Genomic DNA, 12,673 nt, shown 5'->3' with positions numbered 1-12,673 from the left:
GTATAATCTCCGAACAAATTGTTAAGATCGACTCACTATAGCATATAGCTACCCTACAAACTGACCGATCGATATCAAAATAAAGGTTTTTTATACCCTTTTATGCTTTAAGAACTGCACCTGTGAAGGCTATTATAGCTTCGGTGCAGACGAAGTTAATGTTCTGTCTTGTTTTCATAATAACTTTTTAATTTTCTTTTAACTCTTCTATTTTCAATCTGTGAATTTTAAATGGCTACTTCTTCCTCCAATAATTGACGCAATTATTGCGTTGTCTGTAAAGCCAGTCGATTTTTGGCTTATAGGCTATTAAATAATAATACTCATCATATTTTAACACTTGTCATTATTATTAATATTATCCACAAATACATATGTATGTTTAAACTTGCTCATTCAATTTCATTAGAGTGTGTATTTCGCAAGCAACGATTGAAATAAAATTTTTCATTTCGGTACTTTTCATATATTGCTCAAATATTGACACATATTACAACCAAGGCAATGAAACCATAGCAATCATGAATATTTAGTATACACAAACAAAATAGGCTGATCCATTTCAACTTTTGAAGCGCCAAGAATTTTTAGAAGCAAAAAGTAATGAAAACAAAAACAAAAAAATTAATCATTAAATAAATATTAATAAATAAATATTAATTAATAAATAGAGACAAAAAACATTAATTTTTAACAAAAACAAACAACATCGCTAAAATATGGCAACACTAAAATTGTAGCATTTGCCGCACATCCATACTTTTCATTCCAACATTTAAGCGAGACCACACTTTTAGGCGTGTCTGTCACATAACGATTGATTAATCCAATGGCTAACAATAAAATGTACAAAATATTTTGTATAAAAAAGATAAATAAAATAAAAATAAAAACTCCAAAAAAAAAATACAAAAATTATAATTATTTTTATGTATCCCTTTTATATTCGCTTTATTACGAAATAAGATTATGTATTATGAGTAGAAAGAATAATTGAAAAGCATGTAAGATAGTTATATAATTAATAATGGGTATAGAAAACAAACAGTTAGACGAGTTAAGAAAACATTTAAAAAAAAGTAGAGGTACAATAAATATGTTTGGCGACGATTAATATAAATGTTAAATAATATGGAAGAATTAAGTGTGTGTGGAGCAGAGGCTTTGAAAAAATTCTATTTTCACGCGACAATGCAAAGCAAGTGAATATTTCTATTAAATATTTAATTAAGTGACAAAAGAACTGATTTTTTTAAATAGCAAGATTTTTAAGTTTTGTAAGTTAAGAGAATTACGCACAGTTTCATTTGAAATTATTGAGTATTATTTTTTTGTGGTTTCCTTATTCACATTGGCAAGCAATTTGGATTAAGCGCATATTACATAAGTAATTGCAAAAGTTGCATATATACACACATACACATATAAATAATATATAACAATGTAATCGTAAAATCTGTGTTAAATGTTGTCGTGCTCCTTGTAGTAGTTATAAATTATAAATAAATAAAAATAGATAAAATATAAATTTATTATAAGGAAATGGAATTCAAGCAGCGCAAACGAGTATATATATTAAATTTAGGTACTTGTGTGTTTAACTACCAAAATTGAGTGTATTAAATAAATAAAAATTAAAAAAAAAATATAAAAAAAATAATAATTATTAAAACTAATAGCTAAATAAAATCTTAAATATATTTTCTTTTTATACTAAGCCAAAATATTTGATAAAAAAAAGTATTTTTGTTATTTGTAATAAAAATAATTTTAAAATTTATTTTCTTTAAGGCTGCTCTGTTTTTAAATTGCGTAAATAAGTATATATTTTCTCACTCGAACATTATGCGTGTTATAGTAGTTATAAATACATACATACATACATTCATATGTATACAGTAGTATTTTTGTAACATTATTTGTGTGTGTAAAAAATATCCTGTTTTCATGTGTTCCTTAAAAAAAATATATACATAAATACAAAATTTTAGATATCAGAGTAGAAGTAAACAGCTACTGCTACGCTATTTAAATGCATAATGTAAATATTTATTTAAAAGACTTATTGAGTTTAGACAAAGGCTTTTGTAATGCTCAAGTCCAAGCTTCCTCGTTTTTTCAACAATTTAGTATATATATATTTTATATAACTAATGTCAATACACCACTTTTAATATGCATGTGCAAATATGCATAAATATACATACATACATATAAAGGCAATAAACTAAGTTGTAATAAAATTTGGCGTTTCAAAAATGTAGACATGTAAAATGTATGTACGTAAGCAGTTTCCGTAATTAATATAAAAAATAAGAATGAAAAACCGATTAATAAGCACAAACTATATTAAAATATTGAAAGGAATTCGGCAAACAAAATGTAGCAGTAAATATAGTAATAAAATTATAATGCATATAAAAGTCATGATTTCATTATATTATATTATAATTTTGAGTAATTATTAACACAAAAATAAGAAGAAGAAAAACAGTACAGAAAGTGTTGACCAAACATACGCATTAATTATAATAATGAAAAACAATAAAACTGTGAAAAATATGATAAATAAAAAAAAAATAATACTTACAAAGATGTTTGTTCTATGAGTGTAATGCGATACATTTTGCCAAATTCTTTAGCTTTAGTTATCTGCTATTGCCTTACGTGAGTGCACGTCGTTCCGATTTGGATTCGTTTGATCCGTTTAGGATTCGTTTGAATCTCGAGCACTTTCCATTGCATATACTTTAATAACGGGAGCACACACTTTTACTACTAAATAACTAACATTACAAACTTTTTATTTAATTTTATCTTTAATAAATCTAAATTATTTCAAAATATGCAAATTATTTGAAATTACCCAAATTATTTCGAATTAGCAAGCAGACATTTGCACTTGCACCACAGAGTTGTTGGTGATACTGCTTTCAATTGTCATTCATTCACAAAAACTTCAATGTTTATTCAAATCTTACGCTCGCCATATTTGATTTTATTAAAACATTTCTGTAGATTATTAATAAGAAGTAATTGTATTGCAATAGTTAAATCAAATTTTGTGCCGTTTACTCGTGTCGTGTGGAAATTAAAATGGCGGCTGCACAAAGGAAATGAGGAGAAAAGCAATAAGAGGAAATGTGTGGATGCCATGACTAAATTATTATTTATTTAATTAAAGAATTATTCATTTATTTTTTATTTCAGTAAATTTTTTTTAAATTAAAATCTAGGATTAGCATAACCTTAAGACTAAAAAGTTCGGTTTAAACACATATCTCCATTTTTTCTACAACTTACCGTTACGATAAAAATCGCGTCATTTTTTTTTTGACCTTGAGTAGTTTTTTCTCTACATATCGGAATGATGAGGAGTTTCAGTATGTTATATGAACTTGGTAAGGTAGCTTCTACCGCTCCTTAGCATTTGCAATTCAAATTTATTTTTTTGTATTATTAATAATGGTGAGTATACTAAAATTTTAAATTAATAAACAATTTTAAGCGATCAGGCATCTTTATAAGACAGGAAAGTAAAAAGCGAACACCAACAAAAAGTAATTTCCGAATTATACGCATATTCGCCCAAATATTACGAGTTTGAATAAGTTTGGCGCGCAATTTCATTTTTCGGTATAGAAGGTGCCAGAAAATGTATGAACATACATAAAATAACTAAATTTGTGTACAATTAAAAGTTTCGAGTAATCCCTCTCAGTCTAAAGAATGTGAATATGGCTGTGCAATCTTCTAAACTTCTTTCGCACAACTGCCATTAATTTCATATACATGTTCGCCCAGATGAAATTGTGCGAACAAGCGAATAGAAACGGAAAGGAGTTTGGTTCGAAACATAAACCAGTGATGCCAACTGCGTATAATTCAATTATTACATTTTACATATCAAACTTTTCTAATATGACATCTATGTAGTTCTCAGTAATTAACAATATCTGTAAATTTTTATATTCTTAAGTTGTACAATATCTATTAATGAAAACTCTAAGATTACCTGTTGTGAAAAAATTATAAAAACGCTATTTATATTGTAATCAGGCAACAATTTGACTGCTTATCCATCGTACTGTTTCCTCTGTTTCATTCGTTGAACCGCCATTTTCAATTTTCAAGAAGTGCAGTTTTATTTAGTAAGTGTGGAGTTTTATTAAATTTTTAACAATTTCGGATAGTGAGTAGTGTAAGTGTTTTTAATATGTAAATTAAGTGTAATAGTGTTCATGTGTTAAAAAAGTAATAAAATATAGTGAAAGTTAGTTAAGTGCTGTATTCAACGAAATTTCTTGTTGCCGTTGGAAGCGAAATCGGAGTTTGAGGTAAGTTTGTCTGTAAAATGCTGAAATCAAAAGTTATTTTTTATTTATATGACCGATTTGATGAATACTTGTGTTATTTAAGAGTAAATAGTAGTATTATTGCCTTCCATCTAGGGACAAAAATACCGAATTCTCTTAAATAATACAAAAACCAATAACGATTATCCTCCACAGTTGTACATTTCATTACATATATTTGCCATCTTTAAATTTTGAAATCGTTTAAAATACTATAGGAGGAAGACTGGATGAATGACTTGCCTCCATTTAGGTTAGGCATGTAAATTTAGCTGAATACCCACATTGAGCTATTATATTTAATTCCTGGTTCTACTTCTTTCATATGTAAGACCATAGTAGTTATTAATACATATTTCTCTGTCCGTTTAACCATAGAGATAATTACCTAAAAGAAAAACATTTCTGAACCGAAGAAAATTGTAAAACTATAATTTATACCCCCTTCCAATAAAATTTGTAAATTGTGCACACTCAGCTGAATTGTTTCGCTTTATTGTTTGTTTGTATTTCGTTATCCATACTGATTCATTTTCTATTTTTAAAGAGTAGGTTAATAATTAAATATTCTTTAATTATATAATAATAATGATTTACTATAATACGGTACAATAGGTGTTGTTATTATTTTCTTCTCAGCGTGTGAAAGAATATGTAGAATAAAAAATACTTAATTGCAATAAGAAAGAAATAATATTAAGTATTTTGTATTACAATAAAGAATAACAATAATATTGAGAAACTGTAATGAAATACATATTATAAATATAGGTATAATAAAAGGAATAGATGAAATCACAATTAAAACAGCATAAAAGTTATATTAGCTTTACTAAGACCGTTGGATAAGATTTGCTGATAGATAAAATTTTTTATTTTTTTTTTTTAAAGAAACCGATTTATATTTTCGATATTGTTTAGTCTTTAATGCAATTGAAAGGAATGATTTAATGTATGTTTGGCGTAAAGCATACTGAATGAATTTTTTTTTTGTTATTTTCGCATTTGTAAGCAAAGTTAAACGAATTTTAAAATAAGCAACACTTATTTTTTTACATACTTAAAGAGTTGCTTAAAAACTCTTTTTCTAAATACTATGTTTACTAATATTTCAATTACAAAATTATATTAATATATGTTACATGTAAAATAATAAATGACATAAAGAAGAGTAGAATAATTTTGCAAATATTAAAATATACATTCAATTTGCGTGTACATGTTAATATCGGTAGATAATACATTACAAAAGTTACGCGATCTATATTTTCTAATTGATTTCTACGCACCAATTTTATTGGACCTTCCGGGCACTGAAATAATTTTTTATTTTTGTTCATTGTAGAACTTGAAGAATTGCACTGTTATTTTGGGATTTTTTTCTTAACAACTGTTATGAGCTCGTTGCTCTTCATTGTCATTTATATGGTATATATATTTTTTATAACGCACATTTGCCAAAAGTACAAAAATGCTTAATATTGTGTTCCACGCTTTCTTTGTTGTTTTTTTTTTTTTGAATAACTACGACAAGCATATTAAATATATATAAACACGTTTAAACTTGAATGTGTCAGACACAAATTCAAATTTCAAAGATTTTCAGTGTCATACACGGTTTTTTGTTGTTTTTATTGTTAGCAACTTTGGCTGCTAGTGCATTACATCACCTTACTTTTAATTCGAAATTAGCTTAAACCCTACATATTTATTTGCCGTTATTAATTGGATTTGTATTCACAATTACATTCGCATTAACGGGCACTAACTCAGGCACCGATGAATGATTACTACTTTGACTTATGTTGCGCGTGTGCTTGTCGCTGTCTTCATTGACACTATTCGAATTTGAATATTGCGTTTGCTGTTGCTGCAGTTGTTGTTGTGGCGCTTGTACTTGTGATGTGGGCTCCGGAAAGACGGGCGGTACAGTATTGGCCGTCGAAATAACAGGTGTTTGTACCATCGGTGTGGGTGGTGAACGACCCATTTGATGTGGCAAACCCGACATTTGCATGTGATATCTGTGCATTTGTGGTAAGAGTTAAACATGTTTAAACCCAGTAGAAAATTTGATCAATATTTACCTATAAATATTTTCTGTGCTTTCGACGACACCTTGTGTTAAATTTAGACTGCGACCTTTGATACCGCCAGCATCTTTTGGTGGTGGTGACCACCAATTAAACACACGTCCTACCACTGGTACATGCCTCAATATGCCTTCTTGCCACATTTTCTCCTCGGTTTCGCGCATCAAATCGGCAGTGGCAGCCTCGATGCCCTAAATAGTAAAATAATTGATATTACTAAATACTTTGCAAAAAAAATATGCATATTTAATACAATAACAAATATTTTAGTGAGAAAGAATTAAAGCAAAAAAAAAACTTATTATTTTTAGTAAGTAGTAAACTAAAACAATGGAAATAGATAACAAAATAATAATTTAAAAATAAAATAAAAAGCGTCAAAAATTTCACAAAAATGCATACGCACCTTCTTTACAATTTCTGACATTGTATCCAATACTCTAGAATTCTCCTGTACACTCTGACCCACCGAAACTACTAAATCCAACAGCTCCTCCACCTCTGTTTCATGCGTAACCATACCGAAGCGCACACAAATCAGCCCATCTGCGCTCTCGCCCAGCGAGAAGGCATTATCAGTCGATTTCAATGCTTCCACGAGATCGGCATTTAGCTTATTTAATTCAGTTTTGGCTTGATCTGTGAGTATAGATTCCCAACCCTCGGGTACAAAACGTACCCCACCCATACCGGCCCACTCAGGCAAATCGACCAAACGCAACACATCGCTCTTCTCAACCCATTCGATAAATGTCGCTTTATGTTTTATGGTTGCACGTAAAATATCAACATTGCCTTCGAGATAATGTGCGAAACCCTCTAAATTCTCCGATGTAGGTGGCTGCTGACCCAATCCCAATTCCAATGGACAATAACGTACGCATGTGCCTTGCGTAGGATGTTCGATTATTTCGAAATCGAACTGTAATGATAAATAAAAATGTATTTATTAATAAAAATAAAAATATAATTAAATCTGCTCACCATTGGACAATCACGTTGCATTAATTGCCCTAACCACGAATTCAAGCGATCAAAGTACGTGGCATTGTCAACCTTCTCCAACGCCTTTTCCCTGCTCTCTAATGTATTCAAATGTTCATTATCGGTTTTGCCCACTGTCGCTATAGATGTACTGCCATCAAATTGAAATACAACTACAGGTGCAACGGTCTCGAAAAGCAACTGTTTATGGTGTTGTTAATAATAATTAAATTTTGCATGAACTTGGAAAAGTAATTTGTTGCTGATAAAATACTTACATTAGCGTCTAGAGGCTTATTGATGACATCGTTAAGTGTAGTGCCTGATTGACCGCCCGGAGCACGACTCTAGAAAACGGAAATATATATTAGAGCAATACATTTTAATGATTTAAAGTACAGTAAATAATGTTTTTCTATTAAGGTAAATTTGCTTTAGTTTGTTGTCGGTTTTTTGTTCAAACCATATACACATATATATAAATAAAAAAGTTTTCCATATGAGGACTTGATTTTGTTCGGTCTGTTTGTATGACAGCTATATGCTATATTAGTCCAATCTGAACAATTTCTTCGTAGATTCTACTGCCTTGGAAAATAATCCATGATAAATTTCGTGAAGATATCTTGTCAAATAAAAAAGTTTTCCATACAAGAAGTTGATTAACATTAGCTCAATTGTTAATAGTTATTTTTGTATCACACTATTTTTATAATAAAAAATCATAGTTTTTCGAGACTCTTGAGTCACGTGATATACAAAAACATTTCTATCTTACAGCTTTTATTTTCTTTCCTAAAATAATGTGTTAAACCAAACGAAATTTTAATTATAACCGAACATAGTAAACTACTGTACCATGTACAAAACAAAAAAAAAAAAAAACAGAACAATTGCTTTGCGATAGCGCCTAGCAACATTTTTGGTTTAACCCAAAAACAATTGCTTTATAATTATGCTTTTCACACAAACAATGGCGATAACTGCAATTGGTAAAACAAACATTAACACGTTTTCTTAAACCGTTTCACGATAAATACCGACACACAAACAAAAGAATATGCGTAAAATTTAATGCGACTACTAACAGCACTTTTCTTCTCCCACAACTTACCACTACACGCATACCCTCACACTTGGATGTAATCTCGAAGAGAATACTACACGTTTGGAATGCAACATGTATACGTTCCGCTATCGCATCACGTCCCAGCGCTTGCAGACTAGTCCATAATGAAAGTGAATGTAGGCGACGCGATAAAATTGGATCCGATTCGAAGGCGGTCAATGCAGAATTTTGCAATTGACGATGTAGCAGCTGTGAATGTGGGAAATACATGATATTATATTTTTTTATTAATAAAATGTCTGCTTTAAGCATAATTGTGATATAACTTACCACTATCGGTAGGCTTGGTACGCCCAACCAACTGCCCAAATTCAAAACAATTGAGTCAACAATGTCACTGATCTGTAAACAGGTAAATAGATATATAGATAAGATTATTTGCATTAAAAATTGTTGTTATCGGTCGACAATTAAATATAAATCGTGCTATAAATATATGTATATAAATGCGTGTCAATTAAATATTAACATGCCATGAAATGAAGGGTTGATTTTCAAGCGTCAAGTGGGTTTAATTTTGACAGAAAATTGTTAATTTGGAATATGATACATAAATTAGTTTATAACAGTAAATTATTAAAATACCCGCATTGAAGGTGTGTATGAGGTGTGTTTTTTTAGTAATTGCAGTTACATTTTTTGCTGACAAGCAGCTAAACGAACGGACAGACAGATAGTAACGCGCACAGTAGCTTATGTCGAAAATTCGTTTTATAATAATATATATATATACATACATGCCCACTGCTATAAGAATATTGCTCATATATGGTTTTTTTATTCTATAAACTGCTTTCTAACATGTAAATTTGAAGTTATTACAGACTATATTTTCATTTTAAACAAAAATGTGTTTTACTTCCATCAATTTGCTGTTCAAATGTGATTTTTACCAATCTCTATGTCGATTTAAATACTGACTTACTGATAATGCCACTAAAACTACTCACCGTATTTGGTCCTTGTGCACATGCCAACGCCGCTAAAGCATGCCCAGTGGCATGTAACCATATATTGTGCGTTCGGCAGATGTCACTCATGCGTTGCAAATTATCCACATAACCACTTATTGATGCACCGACATCGGCTACCACCATAAGTGGTGTACGATTGGCACTCAAATCAACTTGCACTTGTTTGAGCAGCAATGACAAATCCATTGTGCCGAAAGTGCTATTGGTCGGTATTAAACGTATCGCATCCAATGGTATACCCAGCTGACGGCAAGCATATTGCAGACGTATTGGTGTTACATTCTCGGAAATGTAGAAACAAGGATGCGCTAATGCTGGTATACCACCCTCGAGATAGCCAGGACAACGTGCCACTATCGCTAAGCGCACAGCGCGTAGTATAGCGTCAGCGTTGTCTGTATGAAAACTACTGGCCGGATCGAGAAAACGGAAGAGCGCACCCAACCAGCGTGTGGTATCGCCGGCGATGCTGCTCGAAACGCGCACCAAATGCTGACGATCCAAATGTGTCAGATAGGCGACAATGCTGTGTGAGATGAGCGCCAATTGTGCTACATCATCAAGGCCCGGTAGCGGAAATACTGGATCATTATTAGAGTCTGAATAAGCTATGAGATTTTCTAGTGAATTCAATATGTCGGCTGGTGGTATACAATCGCCATGCAATAGTGTTGTTTGCTTTGCTATAGTTGGCATATCGAGTGGCGTTTCGGCGACGTTTGCTAAGTTAACATTGTTGCCGTCGACTGCATCAGCGGCGCCACTGTCCAACTGTGTTTCGGTTGTTTCTCCAACTTGCGCTGTTTTGACATTCTCCAAACCGCGTAACACTTGCGCTGACTTCAATTCGAGTTCAGCTAGACCGGAACGAATCTGCGTTGTTAAGTGGATGGTATATTAATCGCGCATTAAATACATTGGTGGAATATGTGGTAACTTACACTGGAGGCGGCTATTTCTGCAACGCGTGGCTCTTTTACAAGCTCATCACCCGCTCCGGACGACATTCTTTTTGTAATGTTGAATTGTTATTTTTACACAAACACTGCTCCACTTTGCACACTTCAGTTTTATAATCTATCAATTATTTTGCGATTTCAATTGCACCACCTACTTCGTGGCACCATAAATTGATTGGCGAGTCTTTGGTGTACTTAGTACGTTCTATTTTTTTTAATTGGTTATGCCGTGGCGACAGCACTTTACTATTGTTTTTTGTTGTAAGTTGGTTTTATTTGTCCAGTTGGTGCTCCGTGGCCCAGTTATAGTTAACTCTAATCGGTTCTGTAGATTTTAATTTCTGCACCAATTCTATTGCTGTCGTCGTCAGAAATTTCACTTATTCTAACTATTGCTTTTGTTCTTGCTTTCTGCTGACATTTCCTTTGGAGATATTGTTGTGTTGTCATTTTTTTGACATTTCTGTTTTGATTGTTTATTCGTTGAGCGAGAAAACAGAGAGCATGCCGCGAGGTTTTTTGTGACGTAACCCACCAAGCAATTTAAACTATTTTACATAAATTTATTTTATATAAAAATTAAATTTAAGTATTGCTATTTTTTATAATTTTATTTTACTAACCTTAAATATAAAAAATGTTTCGAAATTTATTGACACAATAAAAAATGTTTTGTGCTGTATTATTTCGACAAAAATTACTCATAAAAAAATTTGACTTCAGGAGTTCCAATTTGAAAAATTCCATATATTTTTATCCAATTTTCAAAAATTTCAAGTTCCTACTTACTTCATTGGGCCAATACACATACAAGACACAGTTTAAATCTCTTTAATATTATATATAAAACCAATGGTACATTAAAGTATGAAACGTTCGAAGAATGTTATGTAAAATTTGTACGAAGAAATCTTAAATAATACGCCGATTATTCGAAAGTGTCTCGGAAAAAAGAGGATTGCGGTGCCCCTTCTCACTTGATGCTGTATCATCCGAAATCGAAAAATTAAGGTTCATTCGTTAGATAATAGTTTTTCTCAGGTAACGCTGTGGGTATACCAAAATAGCAATTTTTAATTTTTGGTAACCCTTAACTTTCTTCATTGGGCCACTTAAATTTTTTCTGTCGATTAAGGGGTTATGTCTCCAAGCTGGTCAGAAAAAAGCGTTGTTGTGAATTTTTTTTGAAAGGGCATTTCATTTAATAAAACGTATCCGGAACGGATCGGGTTTTTTATCTGGTTAAGGACTGTAAACATGGTAGAATTCTTCTGCTACAGCAAAAACAGCAGCTTCGAAAAAAGGTGTCAGGAAAGTTTTGTTACTAAAATTATCTCAAATCCAAAAACCAAAAATAAAAAGCTTTTATATTATTGTATTATAAATGAGTTCAGGCAATCATCGAATGACTAGTCAAAATTTTGACTTTTAACAAAATGGCGTTTCTCAAAACAAAGGTCGGCATTTGTGAATAAATTCTCTCTTCATAGTGGCATAAAAAATCGAAAATTTTGTCAAAAATCTTATTCCTTCGAGCATTACCTGACAAATATGTGTATCTAAGATGGTCTACCCACATAAGGTACCATAACTAAGCTCCACAAATAGATACAAGACTGTTATTTAGCACAACCTATTACATAACAGAGGAACCTCCGTGGGCGAGTGGGCGCGGCTCCGCCCACAAACATGTTTAATTAATATAATAATTCAGTAAATCACTAAATCAATCTCTTGTTTACTAAAGCTATATTTTTTGGCACCCCTACCGAAAGTGTGAAAATGGATGAAATCAGATTATAACCCGGCCCACTCCCCACATAACGATTTTGTTAAAATTTACTAAATGTGCGATAAATCAATAAGTAAATGCGTCAGAGCCATACAATTTTATAGCCGTGATGGTACAAAAAGTTTTTATAAAAGTTGGTATCAAAATTGAACGATGGGCGTGGCACCGCCCCCATTTGGGTATCTAGGGGACCTACTCGATCAATTTCAAGCAAATGAAACGAATGAATGAGTCGAACCTCCGCTTGATTTTGCTCCATATATATAATGAAACTCAAAGAGCATCTTTTTCTGTTAATCTTTTTCTGATAATAGTATGCAGTAAAACCGAAAATAGATAAAATCGGTTCAAAATTTTACCTTGCCCCCATATATAGTATATACCATA

General features: G+C 31.5%; 1 protein-coding gene across 1 annotated transcript; it reads right to left on the bottom strand.

Annotated features, from left to right (window-relative positions):
* Positions 1-4,819: 4,819 nt before the first annotated feature.
* LOC106624128 (pyridoxal-dependent decarboxylase domain-containing protein 1) lies at positions 4,820-11,004 on the bottom strand. The gene is made up of 9 exons (XM_036378493.2): positions 10,477-11,004; positions 9,512-10,408; positions 8,832-8,903; positions 8,547-8,750; positions 7,711-7,779; positions 7,433-7,633; positions 6,855-7,370; positions 6,443-6,639; positions 4,820-6,379 (listed from the first exon to the last, which is right to left on the bottom strand). Exons 1-9 carry the CDS (start codon positions 10,540-10,542, stop codon positions 6,064-6,066), a joined length of 2,538 nt encoding a protein of 845 aa, XP_036234386.2. The 5' UTR covers positions 10,543-11,004; the 3' UTR covers positions 4,820-6,063.
* Positions 11,005-12,673: the final 1,669 nt, after the last annotated feature.

This window comes from Bactrocera oleae, chromosome 5, assembly GCF_042242935.1.
Source record: "Bactrocera oleae isolate idBacOlea1 chromosome 5, idBacOlea1, whole genome shotgun sequence".
Classification (NCBI taxonomy): Eukaryota; Metazoa; Arthropoda; class Insecta; order Diptera; family Tephritidae; genus Bactrocera; species Bactrocera oleae.
This window is presented reverse-complemented; position numbering and strand designations above follow the sequence as displayed.